The sequence below is a fragment of the Fusarium coffeatum genome (genome assembly GCF_003316985.1).
Source record: "Fusarium coffeatum strain FIESC_28 chromosome Unknown BRIP53273_contig_21, whole genome shotgun sequence".
NCBI classification, from domain to species: domain Eukaryota; kingdom Fungi; phylum Ascomycota; class Sordariomycetes; order Hypocreales; family Nectriaceae; genus Fusarium; species Fusarium coffeatum.
Genome location: NW_022157819.1, coordinates 172209 through 189910, shown reverse-complemented (window position 1 = coordinate 189910; position 17702 = coordinate 172209). Strand labels below are relative to the sequence as shown.

The 17702-nt window shown below is 47.5% G+C and overlaps 5 protein-coding genes across 5 annotated transcripts; 4 read left to right on the top strand and 1 right to left on the bottom strand.

Moving 5' to 3' along the window:
- Positions 1-2458: 2458 nt before the first annotated feature.
- On the top strand, positions 2459-5692 carry FIESC28_00768 (uncharacterized protein; the record flags this gene model as incomplete). The annotated part of the gene is made up of 2 exons (XM_031154919.1): positions 2459-3519; positions 3568-5692. The coding sequence occupies 2 exons, from the start codon at positions 2459-2461 to the stop codon at positions 5690-5692; spliced, it is 3186 nt and encodes a 1061-aa protein (XP_031021065.1).
- Positions 5693-6095: 403 nt separating this feature from the next.
- Positions 6096-7866, top strand: FIESC28_00767 (uncharacterized protein; the record flags this gene model as incomplete). The annotated part of the gene is made up of 3 exons (XM_031154918.1): positions 6096-6593; positions 6641-7523; positions 7574-7866. 3 exons carry the CDS (start codon positions 6096-6098, stop codon positions 7864-7866), a joined length of 1674 nt encoding a protein of 557 aa, XP_031021064.1.
- Positions 7867-8136: 270 nt separating this feature from the next.
- On the bottom strand, positions 8137-10869 carry FIESC28_00766 (uncharacterized protein; the record flags this gene model as incomplete). Its single annotated transcript, XM_031154917.1, has 12 exons — positions 8137-8550; positions 8618-8766; positions 8821-9013; positions 9061-9115; positions 9171-9559; positions 9601-9718; positions 9778-9905; positions 9958-10043; positions 10103-10251; positions 10308-10396; positions 10462-10660; positions 10712-10869. The coding sequence occupies 12 exons, from the start codon at positions 10867-10869 to the stop codon at positions 8137-8139; spliced, it is 2127 nt and encodes a 708-aa protein (XP_031021063.1).
- A 135-nt stretch (positions 10870-11004) lies between these two features.
- On the top strand, positions 11005-14008 carry FIESC28_00765 (uncharacterized protein; the record flags this gene model as incomplete). Its single annotated transcript, XM_031154916.1, has 14 exons — positions 11005-11027; positions 11084-11236; positions 11296-11617; positions 11673-11764; positions 11814-11947; positions 12002-12096; positions 12158-12285; positions 12338-12455; positions 12504-12621; positions 12680-12944; positions 12993-13047; positions 13105-13300; positions 13360-13529; positions 13577-14008. The coding sequence occupies 14 exons, from the start codon at positions 11005-11007 to the stop codon at positions 14006-14008; spliced, it is 2301 nt and encodes a 766-aa protein (XP_031021062.1).
- A 1786-nt stretch (positions 14009-15794) lies between these two features.
- On the top strand, positions 15795-17676 carry FIESC28_00764 (uncharacterized protein; the record flags this gene model as incomplete). Its single annotated transcript, XM_031154915.1, has 7 exons — positions 15795-15948; positions 16002-16681; positions 16731-16834; positions 16880-16964; positions 17012-17269; positions 17320-17438; positions 17487-17676. 7 exons carry the CDS (start codon positions 15795-15797, stop codon positions 17674-17676), a joined length of 1590 nt encoding a protein of 529 aa, XP_031021061.1.
- Between the last annotated feature and the right edge of the window lie 26 nt (positions 17677-17702).

The following is a 17702-nucleotide window of genomic DNA, read 5'->3' as shown; positions in this document are numbered from 1 at the left end:
GGTTTCACAGACGCTTTCGCAGGTTCCGAGAACCATTGCGTTGCCGGCTATGTAGGCGCAAGGTTCGGCTGGGCGGCGTTAGTTGAGGCGAGGAGGAGATGGGAGGGGAAGGAGGTACCGGGCCAGGCTTTGCGACAGGCTTCGATGTGTGGCCAGGAGGCTACTACTAGTGGGAAGGCGAGGATGAGAGTGCTGAGAAGCCTATAAGTCTATTAGACACTGTGTCGTTCGATCTTTGGACTATGCTGACTAACATGTTGGAATGACGAGTTGGACAATAATGTGCAAATTGAGTACTGTGCTACGTCGTACTTGAGTCTTGAAATCCCAAGGGACGAAGTGACTTCTTTATAGACCAGGAACCTGTACTAGAGAAGCGGGGGAAGCGCTCACTTGTCAGTTCAGCTGCATTCCGTCGCAGGACGTTTCCCAATTCTGCAGTCAGAAGCCTATTTAGTCAGAAAAGGGCTTCAGAGTCTGCATGACGGGTACTTGAACACGAGCTACCTGGGGAGGATGGTGTTCCAGCTCCAGATCAGAGTTGGACGAGATCGACGGATTTTACAAACTGAGGCCTCTCAGCGAGCCTACATACAAAGCTCCATTGGTCAATCTCAAGGCATCTCTGAGAGTAGATGTTTATGAATGGCTGCGAGATGCTTCATGTCCGTGTGGTGTGGTCGAAAGGCCTGCAGATAAATTGTCCATTCGGCGTCCCCAACGGTCACTTAAATTGGCTTGTCGCAGGCGAATTCAAAAAGATGGTGTTGACGCTGCGTTGAGATGCCTATCAAGGGGATCCCCGGGGTCATTATATGGTTCAGAAATTGTCCCCAGCATCTTCAAACAGACCAATCATGCTCTACCCAACAGCGTAGTGACTACCAAGTGTGATTGAAGGGAAACACATCAATACCAAAAACAATTAACAGGTTATTGGCATTTGTTCGAATGTGACTTTTGAAGTTGCTTGACATGTCGGCGGAACTGAATTACCACGCTGACATCTGCATGTCATCCATATTTCGACGTCGTCCAACCCAAGGAAAAGCCAAATATTGATTCCTGTCACCCAAATCAGCAACTGTTCGATCAGGCCCATTCCACTCAACGCCAGTAAAAATAGTGGCTTGCTGAACCAGCATCAATCAGCTCGACTGGCAGCGTCAGATCATGACATGATTGCTCAATCCAGAATTTTGTGCAACACCAAAGTCCCTGAAATTGAGGTTGGTGACCGCAGATAAGAATCCAATATTTATCCCCAATTGTGAAAACATGCATAAAGTGTGCAAGCCACGGCGGCTTCGGCTTTAACACGGCGGAGTCAGTCGGGACTTTGTTATTCCCTTCCCTGTCCGTGGAATATCCGGCACGCTAAACAAGCAAGACAAGTTCCCGCGGTCTTTCTTAGTGCCGGCACTCGATCGGCACTGAGATGACAGCTGACCTGTTTTGTCGAGCCGAGTGCTCCGGAAGTGAGTTATTTTGTGAACTTGACTCAAATTGGTGGTCATCAAGGAACTACCATTGGGACGGATCAATGACCTTGAGTCAATTGAGTGTTTGTTGACGTAGTATTCGCGATTACGAGGTTGTAGGCCTCGTTGCCTAGCTGGGGGTAGCTTGCGATCCAGATTATGGTAAGACCTTCAGCTAGAAAATGTCAATTTGTTTCCAACTTTGGATATTTCATTATTCTATTGCTTGTTGATTTATGATGATTCTTAATTTCTATTCTCAGACGCGTTGTCGACGTGCAATATTGAGGAAAGTCGAACGAATACCCTATAGCGCTGGGATGAGACAATTTCGTGTTGGAGCTCGTGTCTCCACTGGAATGCTGGGGCGCGATCCGATCTAGCAGGGAACAGGCCCTGCCAAGACGATACCCATTCATGACCGAACTTCCCGTTTTCCAGAAGGAATGTTTCCGTCCTCAAACGCGTCGGGTCTATTAGATGCGACTGTTATGCCACGGCAATAAACCGCCAAACCCCCAGCTATCAGTCTAACGCCATGAGACATGGCGGAATGACCATCCTCAATCGAGTGCTTAAATCTGGCGATCGACCGGTTTTTCGGACCTGACGATCGCCGACATTTCCACTCTGCCAGAGTCTCTTGATGCCGACCTCCGATGACGCACTGACTTCAAAACACCAAAACAGAACAAAATCGCAGATCTCGAGCTCGGTATTTTCTCTCAGATGTTCATATCAAGATGATCTAGCCCGGCCTTTTGAACGCCTCAAAGCTCCGCGGGAATTGGGCGGTAATTGATTGGATATCCTTGGTCTGTTGGTTCCCGTCTGTTGGTTCTGAACAAGAACTAGCCCAATAGTTTTAGCACCTACGACAATGGGTAGAAATTGGTATATATAGTTTGGCTTGGCTGTTGGTTCATTTCTTCCAACAAACCAACAGATCAATTCTTCTCTCATCCTCATCGTACAATATGTCTCCGCCCGATATCCAACAAACTGAAGCTCCAGCTCCAGGAGGCTCTCCGTTTGAACCCGAAAAACAGTCCAGCAGCGAAAATCATGTCCTGGTCAAATTAATTGAGAAAATCGCCTCAAAAGATCCCCAGCGTCCATTTCTGTCCATCCCCTCATCCGACAATGCGCAAGGTGGCTGGAAGCCAATGACATTCCAACAATTCAACACCGCCATCGATTATCTCGCCCATTCTCTGTCGAGCACAATCACGAGAACACCCAATGACGAGGAATTTCCAACGATCGCGTACATCGGTCCCAGCGACCTGCGATACTGCATTATCCTGTTTGCATGTATCAAAGCTGGTTTCAAAGCCCTCTTCATCTCTCCGCGAAACACGCCTGCTGTTCAACTTTCTCTGTTCGAGGATACCAACTGTAATGTTCTGTACTGCACTGAGAGTTATGAGGGTGTCATGAAACCATGCCTCGAACAACGCAAAATGCAGGTTTGCATCATCGAAAGTATTGAGCATTTTCTCAATGTTTCCTCATCACCATTTCCCTACGACAAATCCATCGACCAAGCACGCTGGGATCCTCTTGTAGTCCTCCACACAAGCGGCAGCACAGGCATCCCCAAACCTATCGTCGTCCGTCAGGGTACGTTCTACGCTTTAGAAACCATGTTGCGCATGGGTTCTTTCAACGACTGTCCCTTCGCAATGGAAGATTGGGGCGACAAAGGAACTAAAATTCTGCTGTCAATGCCCATGTTTCATGGCGCTGGTGTTTATGCGACTATCGCTGGCATTTTCACCAAAACTACTACTGTTATGTCGCTTCCGAATAAGCCTTTGGGTGTTGATTCGGTTTTGGAGTGTTTAGATGGTTCTGGGGCGCAGGGTGTGGTTTTGCCGCCTTTTATTGTCGAGGGGCTTGCTGCTAGTGAGAAGGGTGTCGAGGCGTTATTGAAGCTGCAATTCTTGAAGTTCGCTGGAGGTAACTTGTCACCAGCTGTGGGAGATTTCCTTGTCGAGAAAGGCGTCAAGTTGAATAACTTGATTGCCTCAACAGAGTAAGTCACTTGCCGAGCTCAAGGGCTGAATGGTTCTAACGAATGCAGGTCCTTTCCATACGCCCTCTATCACCCAATCGACCCAAAACTGTGGCAATACTTCGTCTTCGACAGCGAAACAATGAACATCGACTGGCGTCAATGTGGCCCCAACGAATACGAATTTGTCATTGTTCGAAAAGACATGTCCGATCCAGCAAACCAATCAGTCTTTTACATCTTTCCCGAAATATCAGAGTGGTCCACAAAGGACATATTCCAACCCCATCCTACATTGAAGGACCACTGGCTATATAAAGGTCGCGCAGATGACATCATTGTATTCTCCAATGGCGAGAAACTCAATCCCGTTTCTATTGAAGCAGCTGTTGCAGGTCATCCGCTTGTTAATGGTGCCTTGGTGGTCGGACAGGGTAGGTTTCAGGCTGCGCTTATTGTTGAGCCTGTTGAAGATGCCATTCCGAAGGATGAGGAGGAGAAGAAGGAGTTTATTGACAAGGTTTGGCCGACTGTCGAGGAGGCTAATTCTGAAACGGTTGGTCATGGGAGGATCACGAAGGATTTGGTTGCTGTTGCGGATCCAGCTTTGCCTTTTGCGCGCGCTGGTAAGACGACTGTGCAGCGGGCAGCTACTGTCAAGCTGTACGAGCAGTTCATTGAGAGTCTTTACGAGAAGGCACAAGGCGACGGCGATGATACAACTGTTGCTCTTGATCTTGCCAACGAAGAAGCACTTGCGCAATCGATTGTCGCTATTTTCCAGACCAGACTTGGCGTCGATGATGTTGCAGTGGATCGGGATTTCTTCTCTGCGGGAATCGACTCGCTTCAGATTATGAACGTCACCAAGATTCTCAAGACATCACTGCAGGCAGCAAACATCGACACGACTACTTTCGAGCCGCGCACTGTTTATCAACACCCTACTGCGAAGGAACTGGCTGGTTACATCCTTTCTGGATCGCAGGATTCGTCGAAGGAGATTAACGAAACCGAGAGACTCATCTCCAAGTACACTGAAACCCTTCCCGTAGTCAAGACTGACAAAAAGCCTCCCACGGATGAGGGTCAGACTGTGTTGATTACAGGCACGACAGGCTCTCTGGGCGCTTACATTCTTCACGATCTCTGTCAACAACCATCCGTCGCGAAAATCATCGCTCTCAATCGTGCAGAGGATGGCGGTGCATCACGCCAGCCTTCAATGAACGACGCACGCGGTTTAACGCAAGACTTTACAAAAGTCGAATTTCTCCACGTCGACCTATCGCTGTCGGACTTTGGTCTCGGACAAGATAAATACAACACTCTGCTGGCCAGTGCTGACCGAATTATCCACAATGCTTGGCCAGTGAACTTCAACATTAGCGTATCATCCTTCGAAAGCTCGATTCGTGGTGTTCGTCATCTGATTGACTTTTCCGCCGCCGCAGTGAAACATGTGCCTATTGTTTTCATCTCAAGTATCGGTACTGCTGACGGATGGACCTCTTCCGATCCCGTTCCTGAAGAGCAGCTTACAGATGTTTCGCTTCCGCAGATGGGCTACGGTCGGTCCAAACTAGCAGCAAGTTTAATCCTTGACACCGCTGTGGAGAAGTCAGGTATCTATGCAGCGTCTGTGAGAGTCGGACAAATCGCTGGCCCAAGAGCAGAAAAGGGATTATGGAATAAACAGGAATTCATACCGAGCTTGATCGCGAGTTCGGTGTATCTTGGTGTTTTGCCTAATCATCTTGGTCCGCAGCAAGAAGTTGCCTGGACAACCACTGAAGACATCTCTGGTCTAACTCTTGACATCGCTGGTATTACTACCCCCAAGGGAGCGGATGAGATCTCGGGATACTTCCATGGTGTCAATCCCTCTGTCGTAGATTGGTCCACGCTCGCACCAGCCGTGAAGGATTTCTACGGGGATGCGATGAAGATTGTCAGTTTGGAAGAATGGGTTGACAGGTTGGAGGCCAGCGCGAAAGAGAAGGATGTGGATATGGATAAGAATCCTGGTGTTAAGCTTCTTGATACATATCGAGGATTACTGGAAGGGAAGAAAAAGGGCCAGTTTCTTAGATTCGAGATGGAGAGGACGAAGAAGGCTAGTCCGACGATTAGGGATGCTGGACCGATTACGGAGGAGTTGATGGTGAATTGGTGTCGTCAATGGGGATATTGATACGAGCACGATGTAGTCAGAAAATGATTATACAAAGCCTTTCAACAAAGACTATTCACCCGACGGCGTCGGAACAACCGCAATAGAATCAATATTCTAGAATGTGATCTTTCGGACTCGGCCGAATTGAATTGAACTGTGGCTTACTTCTGTTTCTCGGATGCCAACTTTCCGAGATGTAGATCGGCTTATGACAAATCTGACAGCATTGCACAGCCTCTCGTCTGACACTCATGCCAGATGCAGTAGAACTCGATTATTGCGAGCAAAGAAATCGACCGAGGTTCTGTATAGATACAATATGGTTATATATAAACTACGTGTTGACAGTGAGAATTTTCGTGAAGTCTCCATGAACCCAAGATCTCAACTGCTACCTCCACCTTGATACAATATAGTCAATATGCGCATCTCAAACCCTCTACTAAATGTATTGTTTCTCGCAACAGCCATCACCGCGACTCCAAAGCCTCCAACCCTACCAGTCGTTGATCTCGGCTATGAACTTCACCGCGCACTCTCCCACGACCCTAATACCGATACATACAAATTCTCCAACATTCGCTACGCGCAGCCTCCCACCGGCAATCTCAGATTTCGTGCCCCAGTACCACCTCTGACCAACCGCGATGAAGTCCAAATCGGAAAGGAAGTAAGGGCTTGTCCTCAGGGTATTCCCCGCTGGCAGGCAAGAGCCGTGAAGCCGACCGCAGAATACTCGAATGGGAAAGAGTTCAGCCTTGAGTCTTGGGAGGCTGATATAAAGAACTATACTGCTACGGCTAGGAAGCCGCCACCTCCGACGACGGAGGATTGTTTGTTTCTTGATGTGCATGTTCCGCGCAAGGTATTTGACGGTGCGAAACGAGGTAAAAGCCGCGACACTCCTGTCTTGGTTTGGGTAAGTCAAGTCTCCGTGTTCCAATACTTCGGCTAACGGTCAAGCAGATCCATGGTGGTGGCTATATCCTCAGCTCGAAGAACGGCTGGCCAACGCCCGGTTTCGAACCAAGCGGTCTTCTCCAACACGCCAAATCCTTGAATGATAATGGAATCATCTTCGTCGCACTTAACTATCGTCTCGGCGCGCTTGGTTTCCTCCCAGGTGCCGATGTTGAAAAAGATGGGGATCTTAACGCCGGTCTTCTCGACCAGCGACTCGCACTAAAATGGGTACAGGATAACATCCATCTCTTCGGAGGCTCCCGTGACAGAGTTACTGTCATGGGAGAGTCAGCTGGCGGAGGATCTGTTTTGTTGCACTTGCTTGGTAAAGATAAGAAGCTTTTTTCGCAAATTATCGCTCAGTCACCTGCCTTTATACCGACGTTCCAGACACCAAAATCAGCGTATACCGGATTTCTGGATGCATTGAATGTCACATCACTTGAAGAAGCACGAGAAGCGAGCTCAGAAGCTATCATCAAAGCAAACGCCGCTCAGATCGGCGCTGCGCCCGCAACTACATACATCTACGGTCCAGTTCTGGACAAGAAGTTCATCCCAGATTATCCCTACGCCATGTTTGAACGCGGCGACTTTGACAAATCTGTTAAGGTCCTTGCTTCTCACACTGCCTTCGAAGGAGGTTTCTTCTTTGATGTGGATAACATGACTAATCAAGATTTCATTCCTTGGATTAAACGTTCTATACCTGGCCTCTCTGAGTCAGAGCAGAACTGCCTCACTGATGAGCTATATCCGCCGAAGTTCGATGGGAGTCTGGGATATACAGATCAGGGGTCCCGACAGATGGCCCTGTGGGGAGAGGCGGTCATTGATTGTAACTTTGCAGGTATCAACAAAGTGATGGAAGGGGAAGGATATGCATGTGAGTCTCTCTGGTATTGTTTGGCAGAGGTGTAACTAACATTTGCACAGACCAGTTCAACGTTACTTCTGGACTACACACACAGGATCTCAAGTACATCTTCAATGATCCGCAGAACCCCACCTTTACACCTGTTGCGCAGGATACTCTGCAAGATATTATCACGAGCTTTGTGGTTGATGGAGTTCCAAAAACGAAGGCTGGAACTGCTGCTGAGTTTCCTCCTTGGGGCACAGCCGGGAATATCGTCAGTATCAACGGGCTCGGTGGCGTATTAAGTGAAAGTACTGTGAACCAGACTCGATGCGACTGGTGGCAAAGATTTCGCTCCAAGCTAAACTAGAAGTTTCCAGATGGCTGGCATCTGCAATTCTGCTTTTTGTTTCCGATTTAATAGTTGCAATTAACTATCAGCAGAATAGACCATCTTGATTCCGTTATTAATACAACATCACCACGCTTTGCAGTTCTGTTGACGACTTCCTGTCAAATGATAACATCTTATATAACGTCTTTCAATGATTCAACATGTATCTGAAAATGATCGTTCTCGTCCTCGACATCTGTAGGTTCTGCAGCCCCCACATATGTATGGAGAGGGTCTAGTCAGCAATCATGACCTTGGACCTGGCGCGAATTCCCCTTCATACGGCTCGAGAAACTTGAGCTGGAAACTCAACAAAAAGCCTTCAGAGTCGAAATTGGGCGGCACTGTTTGGCTCGGATGCCAAATTTGTTTGGCTCGCAGATATTCACTCAGATTTGTGTTGTCTATGAGCTGAGGCCCCTGCGGGTTGATGCCGTTGTTATTGATGAGGCATACATGTACCATATCATTGTTGCGGACATAGTCACGGTTCGCGGGATCGTCTTCTTTATAAAGACAAATAGCCCCATGCTCGCCCACGAGGTGTGCCCACACAAGATCGGTCTTCCTGGTAGACTTCGGCTGAGTTATGTGCGAAGACAGTGTCCAGTTTTTAGGATGCCCTAGTGAGTTGGCGCGGAAGGCTTCACCATATCGGATCTATTTTATTGCAGCATCAGTGTCATGTAACAATGGAAGCCACGGATATATGAAAGTAGATACTTACGTTCCCGTTTTTTCCTGATACCATATCCTTACTGACGACAAAGCGCGTTGAGATATCGGACGGCTTAGCGCTGGTACTCAACTTCACTGAAGCTGCGGCAGTGTTCTTGTCCTCAGCCCAGTAGCCGGTGGTTTCCTTGATGGTGTCGACTGTAAAGATGTTGTCAGCAGCTTCTATTTCTCTCCCTATAGCATTACACATACAAATTTTGGTATCATCATTTTCAACAGCTATGGGCAAAATATCTCCTATAACCAGTTGAAAGACCTGGAAACTATACTTGGGGGAAGTCGATGGCGGTATATCCTTCACGCTGTTCTCAAATCTGTCGATTATACTATCCCCAACTTCGGGGAACTTGGCGAGGAATTTGTATAAAGGCACAACCTCATCTTGCTATGTATCGTTAGATCAATTCTACTATGCGCGTGACGCAGACTCACATTCACGATCCGCCAGTTATTGTGGAGACTAACGGTAGCACACCATTCGGCAGGACTATTGATCTGTCAGCTTCCAAGGATCGAAATTTGAATGGATGAATAGTGCATACTTGTTGCATAGCAGTGTATCGCCTCCAGTAGCCTCCCAGGCCATTGAGCTTGAAAAATCTCTCTTGCTGGAGCTTGAACCTTCCTTGCTTTGCTTTTCATGACTAGCGCTTACTGAAGCCTGGAAAAAGGATGAATTGATCGAAGCAGATGCACTGGCTTTCAGCTTTTCAGCTTGTTCCTCGACCTTACTGCCTTGAGTACTGACAACCCTTTCGGATGAAGAAAGACGACCTCCAAGTTGTACACGTCTGGAGAAGACGTGGCCGTACTTCTGATGGAATTCTGCCGCTGTACGCGGGTCTACCACGGTCTTGATATCGTCAAGGCATTCCTGGGACACAGCAAGCGACTTGTAGTCCCAGTACAGAGTGACACGGGGAAACTTTGTCTGGTAAGTAGAGGATATTGACGCAAGATTGGAAAACCCACATTATAGTTAACGACAAGTGACCTCTCTTCTTTTGCCTCAAGGGATGAGGAATTATCGGTAGAGCCCGTAGATGCGCCAGCTTGGGCACCTCCCGATACCCCCAAAAAGCTTGCACTCCTGGATGAACGATCAGCATGTGCCTCTAGCGAAGTCACTACTTCGTAATCATGACTCACGCTTCGACTTGGAAGGAGGTTTCAGAGAACGAGCTCTTTGCCATGGACTTCTCAAAGTTGGTTTTGGTTTCAACAACGGTGACCGAGGAATCGTCATCTACCCGAAACCGAGGTATCCGGAAATGATACTGAACAAAATTAATACATGGAATAGTTTGCATGCTTCGGGCGGATATGTACCTTTTCGTCATCGCCACGGGTTGTGTCTTCTTGACCCATGGACGACACTTCGTAAGACTCAAATGCTCGAGGCTTCAATTCGAAGGCTAAATCGTGCTGATTAGTATGTTGTCCAATTTTTCAGCCCTCGGATCTAGTCACTTACCATTGTAAGGACTTCTTTCGATACCTTGCAAGACCTGTTTCTCTGTTTCCCCATCCACCTTGGGTGTAGTTACGATACGGTGTCCACTGAGAAGGCAGTTGGTTCGGGTAATGACACTCCACTCCCTCTCTGTCAAATCTGCGGCATGGCTAAAGCAAATTGTCAGTAGGTGATCAAAGTTTTGGGGTTGAACGAAACGTGTTACCTGAGCTCCCCTTTGACTGCAGTCCAATCACTTGGATTGAAAGAGGAAGTCAGCAGTTCTGGATTCTTCTTGATTAATTCAGGATCTTCCTATAGTCGTGAAGAGTTAGCTATCGGATAAATTTGCCAGGTCTGTAGAGTATGGGTTGACATACCTGAAAGGCGAGGTCTAGCTGCTCAGTAATAGAATCCTGGGTGGCTTTGTCTAATGGGGAGAAAATCTTCTTGGCCTTAAAATAAACATCCAGGCGAGGCTCCCTGACAGACTTGACCCCAAGTAGGGCCAGATAAAGCCCGAACCTCATATCATCACTGACATCAGAACCATTCTTTTCGCAGAATGGGCTTTTGAAGCTAAAATGATGTTCGTAATCGCGCACATTCTGGTACAAGGCAGTCACTTACTCTTTAGAGTCAAAGACAGAGTTCTTCTGAAGGAGCTCTCGTATGTCACTCAGCTTTTCATGCTCAATAGACTTTCCCAATTGGATAATCTGCTTCTGTTTGGAGGTCGAGCTGGCCGGATCAAAGCGGCTTACGCGTAGGACTTGTGTAGCTGTCATATTACGCCAGTGTACTCTTCAAAGGAAACATCAAATCGCTTTCGACGACCACATTTACTCCGGAGGTCCATCACTTAAACAATTCCAATTTTACTCACTTCATCCTGCAAAGACTAGTCACAGCAACCGTTCAAGATGGCCGCAGTCGAGACGAAAACGTGAGTGGCTAGCAGAATAGCATCCGTGAGATTCCCACAAGCTAATAAAGGCTAAGCAACATCCTTCAGGTTTTCACCTATGAGCCTGGTACGAAAACATGCAAGCAGAAACAGACACTCGAGTTTCTAGAGGAGAAAAAGCCTGAAGAGCTCAAGTTGGAGGTCATTCGACGCCTCCTTGTGCAGCACAAGGTTCTTGGATCACTTGAGTATGTTTTCCAAACATAGGTCAGGTTGAACATGATATTGATTTACATGTGATCTGCAGTGCGCGAAATCCGTTTTGCGACAGCTTTGGCGCCGAAATGGCCGACCATATGAATCTCAGCGTGTACGTTAGTCAAGTTGCTGAAGGTGACAAAGGTAGTGATGATGACGATGACACCAAAAGCGACGAAAAGACCGATGGAAATGTCGCTGAAAATGCAGTCGAGGAGGAGAAGATCGAGAAAGACGGAAAGGCAGTCGATGCCAGCACTGATATGATCCACCAGACCCTCAAAGTCTACTACAAAAAGCGAAAGGTCCAGACCAAAACCGATAATGCAACGCAGGAGTTCCTCAAAAAGCAACTCGACTTGAAGCTAAAGGTATGTTTAGATACACCTGTATCTTCCTTACAATGGAACACTAACCAAGACACAGAAAGCCCCGGAACTCAGTCACCTCAGGGCCCAGTTACTTAAATCTGCCTTCCAGGGTGATAAGTGGACTGCAACCACGGGCTCTAAGCCATCGTGAGTCATTAAAAACTATTGCAAGCAGCGAACTAATGGCGAGTCCAAGCGTCGCAGCTGAATTGTCCGAGAGAGATTGGAGCGTCATCGTCAGGACCAATTGTCTGCTCAGTGGGCAGCGCTTGGCTATTAAAGAGAAAGGGAAGACCAAGAACCACTCAGTGGAAAGGACTCCATTTAACGGTAAGCATCGTCTTTTGGCGTGGCCATCGGCTACTGACTAATGGCTCACAACAGCCTTTCAGCTCAAGAAGCGATTCTTCGATTCCTACGAGATCGCTGCTCCTGAGGCCTCTAACAAGGGTGCCTCGACGGCAGGTGAACTTGGGGCGGTAAGCAATTGATGTTCCTTGTCCTATGCACACCCAGAGCATTACTGAGTACCTCGTATAGCTTCCAGCTCACATCCCGCGGTTCAGAGTTGATGACTCCTCCTCCATGACTGTTGTTGAAACGCAGAACAGCCTGCAATCCTCAATGGCCAAGAGCTCGTTTAGTCAGAGTTCAATCGAGGCCTCGGCGTATGTTAAACCCACAACCCATCGTTCTAGTCATTGGCTGATAGTGAATTAGTGGCGGCGGACTTTGGGGTGTTTCTGCGGCAGCGAAAGCTGGATTCTCTATGCAAGAAGGTAGTAAGGACGTCACTGCGAATGATGAGCAGCATCAGAAGATCCACGTGATTTATAGCGTAAGTTTCTATGGGCACTTGCCAAGCTTTTGCTCACCTTCCGACTAGTTTCCACGCGTTACTGTGTTTTTAGATGCAGGATCCCTTGAACTCACGGACGAAGTCAAGTCAGATATCGCCAGTGTAAAAACAAAAGACGATGTAGTGTCCTTCGGAGAGAAATACGGTTCGTTCTATTGCACTCCTAACCGACAACGGCTCGGCTGACAAAAATTCTGTATTAGGACATGTTTTCTCACGAAGGGTCCAAATCGGTGGCCGACTTATCTCTTCACACCAGATTGATTCCAACAGCAAAGAAGAACAATCGGAAAGAGAGAACTCTCTCAAGGCTTCTGCAGCCGTCTCTGTCTCTGGATATGGCGTTACGGCCTCTGCTGAGGCGAGTCATGCTTCTGGTGGCGCAGACTCAAACAGCACAAAGAAGCAAGACTTTTCGAGCAATATGTCGTGGGAGGCCACTGGAGGCAACACCACGCTGTGCAATAAGTGAGTGATCAGTTGGGATTCCATTGCAATATATTAACCTGTTTTTAGTCCTCCTGAATGGTGTAGCACCGTTGGAAACTTCCGCAACTGGCGTATTGTCGAGGTAAGGTCGGCTCCACATGCCTTGGTTTCAATGCGCTAAGCGATGACCGAACAACAGCAAGGTGACATCGTCCCTCTGACACAGCTAATCAGCACGTTCAAAGGGTTCGAGGGCACAGAGGCGCAATTCCGGAAAGCAGCTGGTATTTCTGACGGGGGTTCATGTGCTGGGAAACGCGTTCAAACAAGAATTCGCCTCATCAATACGGAAACAAACAAACCACTCGTAGCAGTGGAGTCTCCAAATATCCTTAGTAAGTGTATCAAGACCTTGGTACCCGTTGTTCAGAAGTGGTTTAACCTGAAGCAATAGAAGAGACACTGGAGTGGATTTCCACTGGTCAATCATCTCCCTCCGTTGGAACTTCCAAGAAGGAGATTTTTCGTCAGATCTCACGGGGGTGCATCACATACGCAGATGATCAAGAGAAGCGCTCGAACTGGGTATTGGAACGGTGGGTTGAGAAAGGGAGAAGTGAAAAGGTAAGTTAATTCTCCGTTGACAAGGGTCATCCTGACGATATACACAGCACGTTTATGGTGCCAAGACCTTCATTTTCAACGAAGCAATGCCAGAACAAGCCAAATTCTTGGGAGCAACCGATCCAATCGTGGACATAGACGCTTCAGGGTTCCTTTATCCAGCACCAAGCACCAACAAAGCCTGGTTCACTTTGGAGTCCCCGCCTGATCTACAGCCGAAAATAGGTCCCCTGGAAACAGGAGACGTTGTAGAACTTCGGGTTCGAGATAGTGGCGACTCAGCCGACCTCGGAGTCTTGATGAAAGCCAAGTACCGTGGGGATGCCGAAACTGCGTCAAGCATTGAACGTATTCCGGCATTTGCACCCAGAAAAGGCTTTGGCCAGAACGTTGATCGAGCGGTAGATAGAGAGTCTGGAAGGTTTTTGCAATTTAGGATCGAGGTTCAAGGTCAGACTGTGGTAGAGGATCTGGCCTAATAGTGTCCTTAGCAGAACTAAAGCATATTGAGGGACTGTCTATATATGACCCGCGACGTCATGTGTTTCAGCTGACCGAAGTTCTAAATATACATCCTTTAAAGCTCTTCAGAACTTCAATTGGAAAACACTTCAATATTAGTACATGGCTGTAGTACATTGGTAATTTATCTGGCTGTTTGAGTCCATCGAGGCTCAGAGTGGCTTCCCGTAGATATGCACTGGCAAAGGAGGTGTGACCGATAAGGGCGTGTTCAAAAGATCTGACGTGGGTGAAAACAATTGAACACAGCAAATCACGCCCTCAGTTATAGCAAGAATTCTGGGCAAAAGTAACACAAGACTGGGTACAGTGACGGAGTAAGATGTCAAATTGAATGATGCTAATCAGACCCCGGATGAATGGTGGCAGATACAGTTACAGAGGCAGGATGAATTAGTGATAAACGGATCTTAGAATGTTATAGATGGGTGAAAGTTTGGTCCTTCTATTGTACAATAGTCCCGTGCTGCTTGCAAATTTGAATAATTGAAACCTAATCCTGACCCTAACCCGAATATTCATTTTGTAGCCACTGTCTTATTGCTCTACAATGTATTGCAGTTCGCGGCGGTAACGATAACAAGACGACCCTAGAAAGAGTAGTCAGCCTTCACCTGATGTCTTGAAACACGATGGAATGTACTTACCAGAACGCCGGCATTGCAGCAGTAGCGCTCTTGATTGCTTCTGCAGGTTCGCCCGCTGGATGGTGTCAAACACGTCAACTTTCCAACGGCAGGAATAGCCGAGTCACAGCAGACTACTCTTCCTTTAGGGTTGCCGTTAAAATTACAAGAGCGGCCTGCTTGGGCCACAGCTGTCGCAGCACATGCGGCCAGGGTGGTAATGATTGCGATGAACTTTATGTTGAACGAGCAAGAAGTGTATGAAGGAGGTTGGTGATATAGACAGTAAAAGGGAAACTGTGCTGCAATAACTTAAAGTTTGTTCAAGAGCAGTAAATGTCAGATAAAGGATGCCAATGGAGGAGGCGAGTCTAGGTTTACAGATACTTTCTGAGGTCTCTGTTCTGTATTTATAGATAGTAAGAGGCCATCAGAAGACCTAAAAGCTATCAGAGACATCGTCACTACCTGCATCCCTTCCTTTATTCCACGTAAGTGGCGGTCACAAATCAAGTTCAATAGAAGCTCAAACAGGTAATTGATAGACTTGTATTGAGCGCGACCTGAGACAGTGAGCCTTGGAATGAAGAGGGTTATATAAGGAGACATAGTGACGTTATTCAAAGGTTAGTAGTTTCTGTCAGTCTTTCGTGTTATCCATACCTGAGACGTTGTCTCAAAACATACCCTTCTCAGATTGACTCCATCATCTCGAAGACACTACATTCAATGGTTCGCACTATCTCGTCAAGGTTGGTCTGTGGAGCGAAGCCGGAGGCATTTTAACGTCCGTCGACGGTCTGGGCGGGTCGGGAAGGGAACGGCAACGCGGTGTCTGCCGAGAAACCTTAAACCAACAGCCCAGAAGAGAAAGGAGGCGTTTGGATGGAATGTGAGCGATACCAGGCTAGCTCATCATTGGTGAACGTTGTCCCGACGTTATCTTCCCCGCATTCGATCTAGACTCTACTCTCTGTTTATGTTGCTTCGTGTTTTCGTAATTAAAAAATCAGTCGTAGATCTTTCCTATCCTCGTTCTCCACCAGTAACTCTTTATTAAAGCATTGTTCCCATTTTTCTCAACAAGAGTGTTCTTTAACTCCGGTCTCCAATAGACATGGACCCTCCCAAAGAAGAGTTCAAAGCTGGGCCAATCCATCACGATGGCTCCGTCCTCGAGGCCAGCCATTCTGAGTACGATACCGATGATGCGTATCTCAACTCTCTTGGAAAGTCGGCCGAGTTGCATCGCGTCTACAATTTCTGGACACGTGAATTCTCCACCTATCAGCCCATTCTTTGAGTCATACTGACAGTCGTGCAGTATGCGCTTACCAAGTTATGATCAGCGCGACATGGACATGCGTCGTCGTTTTCTACGGAGTAATTTTTGATGTCGGCGGTCCAGCCTCCCTTCTATACGGGTCCATTATCGTCGCCATCGGCCAAACCCTACTCATGGCCTCACTCGCTGAATACTGTGGAATCTGGCCTACAGCTGGTGGTCAGCAATTCTACGTGCAGAAGCTCGCTACTGAAAAGTATAGACCGTTTCTATCATACTTCGTCGGATGGTGTCTGCTTCTGGCTGAGACTGCTACTGGATCATCGTGCGCCTTGAACACAGCTAACATCATTGGTACCATGGTGTCCATCTTTCACCCAAATATTGATTGGAAGCCTTACCAAACACTTTTGATATATTTTGGACTGTTGACTATCCCGTTCTTGATGAACTTGAAGCCCAGTGCGCTTCCTTTCTACAGCTCCGTCGGCGCCGTTTTCACGATCCTGGGCTTTTTTGGCTGGGCTATTACTCTGCTCGCCACAGCTCCCAAATCCAGCGCCAAATTCGTATTTGCTAAGTTCATAAATAATTCGGGATACACCAATAGCGGATGGGTTTTCATACTCAGCTTCTATAGTCCTCTGTATGGCCTTTATGGTACGGATAGCATGATGCATTTGGTTGAGGAGATGAAGAATGCGTCTCAAGATGCACCAGTAAGTCTCTCCACTGCGTAGGAATTCGGTGTTACCTAACACTGCACAGAGAGCCATGGTTTGGTCCATGGCCCTTTCTGGAATTGCTACTATCGTCACTGATCTTATTTTACTATTTTGTTGTGGCAATTACGCCGAGTATGTGACATCCTTGTAAGTTTTCCAAACCCTCTTTCCCTGACTCAAGCTTATGGTTAGGTCACCTTATGTCACTTGGTTCTCGGACGTGGCGGGAAATGAGTACGCTGGTATCTACATCGCGATCGTCTTTGCCGTTGTAAATGTAAGTTGAACGACCTCACTCTTTTATCACGTTAGCTAACTATTTAGCTACTTGTTTGCACCGGTATTCTGTCTTCGTGCTCCCGTCTTGGATGGCGCATGGCAGAGGACAATGCATTCCCATGGTCCCATCGTCTTGTTAAGATCGACCACAAGCTACAAATCCCTTTAAACTTTATCTATGCTATTATGGTGGTTGAGGTTATTATTGGACTTATCTCTCTAGGCAGTGAATTAGCCTACAACGCCATTGTCAGTGGTGCTGGAGTTTGTTTCGCCCTTGCCTATGCGATACCAGTAACAGTTGTGGGTACTGTTCATTCGCGCCATCACTCAGCTTCTGACTCTCTCAATAGGCTCTTGTCCGAGGTCGTTCAATTCTGCCCCCTCGCCCCCACTTCGATCTTGGCAGATGGGGATACTTTGTGAACTACGTTGCCGTTGCATGGGCTTTACTGACTATTGTCATCTACGTGTACGTACAACACCTTCGAGCGAGATGTGACTACTAACTTCTTATTAGCATGCCGTTATATCTTCCGGTCACAGGTGAGAATATTGGCAATATGAACTGGGCCGCACTTATTGTTGGTGCAACGTTTCTGTTCTCTGGTGTTTGGTGGATATTCGGAGCAAGACATCGATACCTCAAGAATGTGCAGGTTGATATCGATCCGGTCTCTATCGCAGTCCAGCAGTCCAGCAGTTCTTGATTGTTCTTTGTGAAGGAGCTTGACTA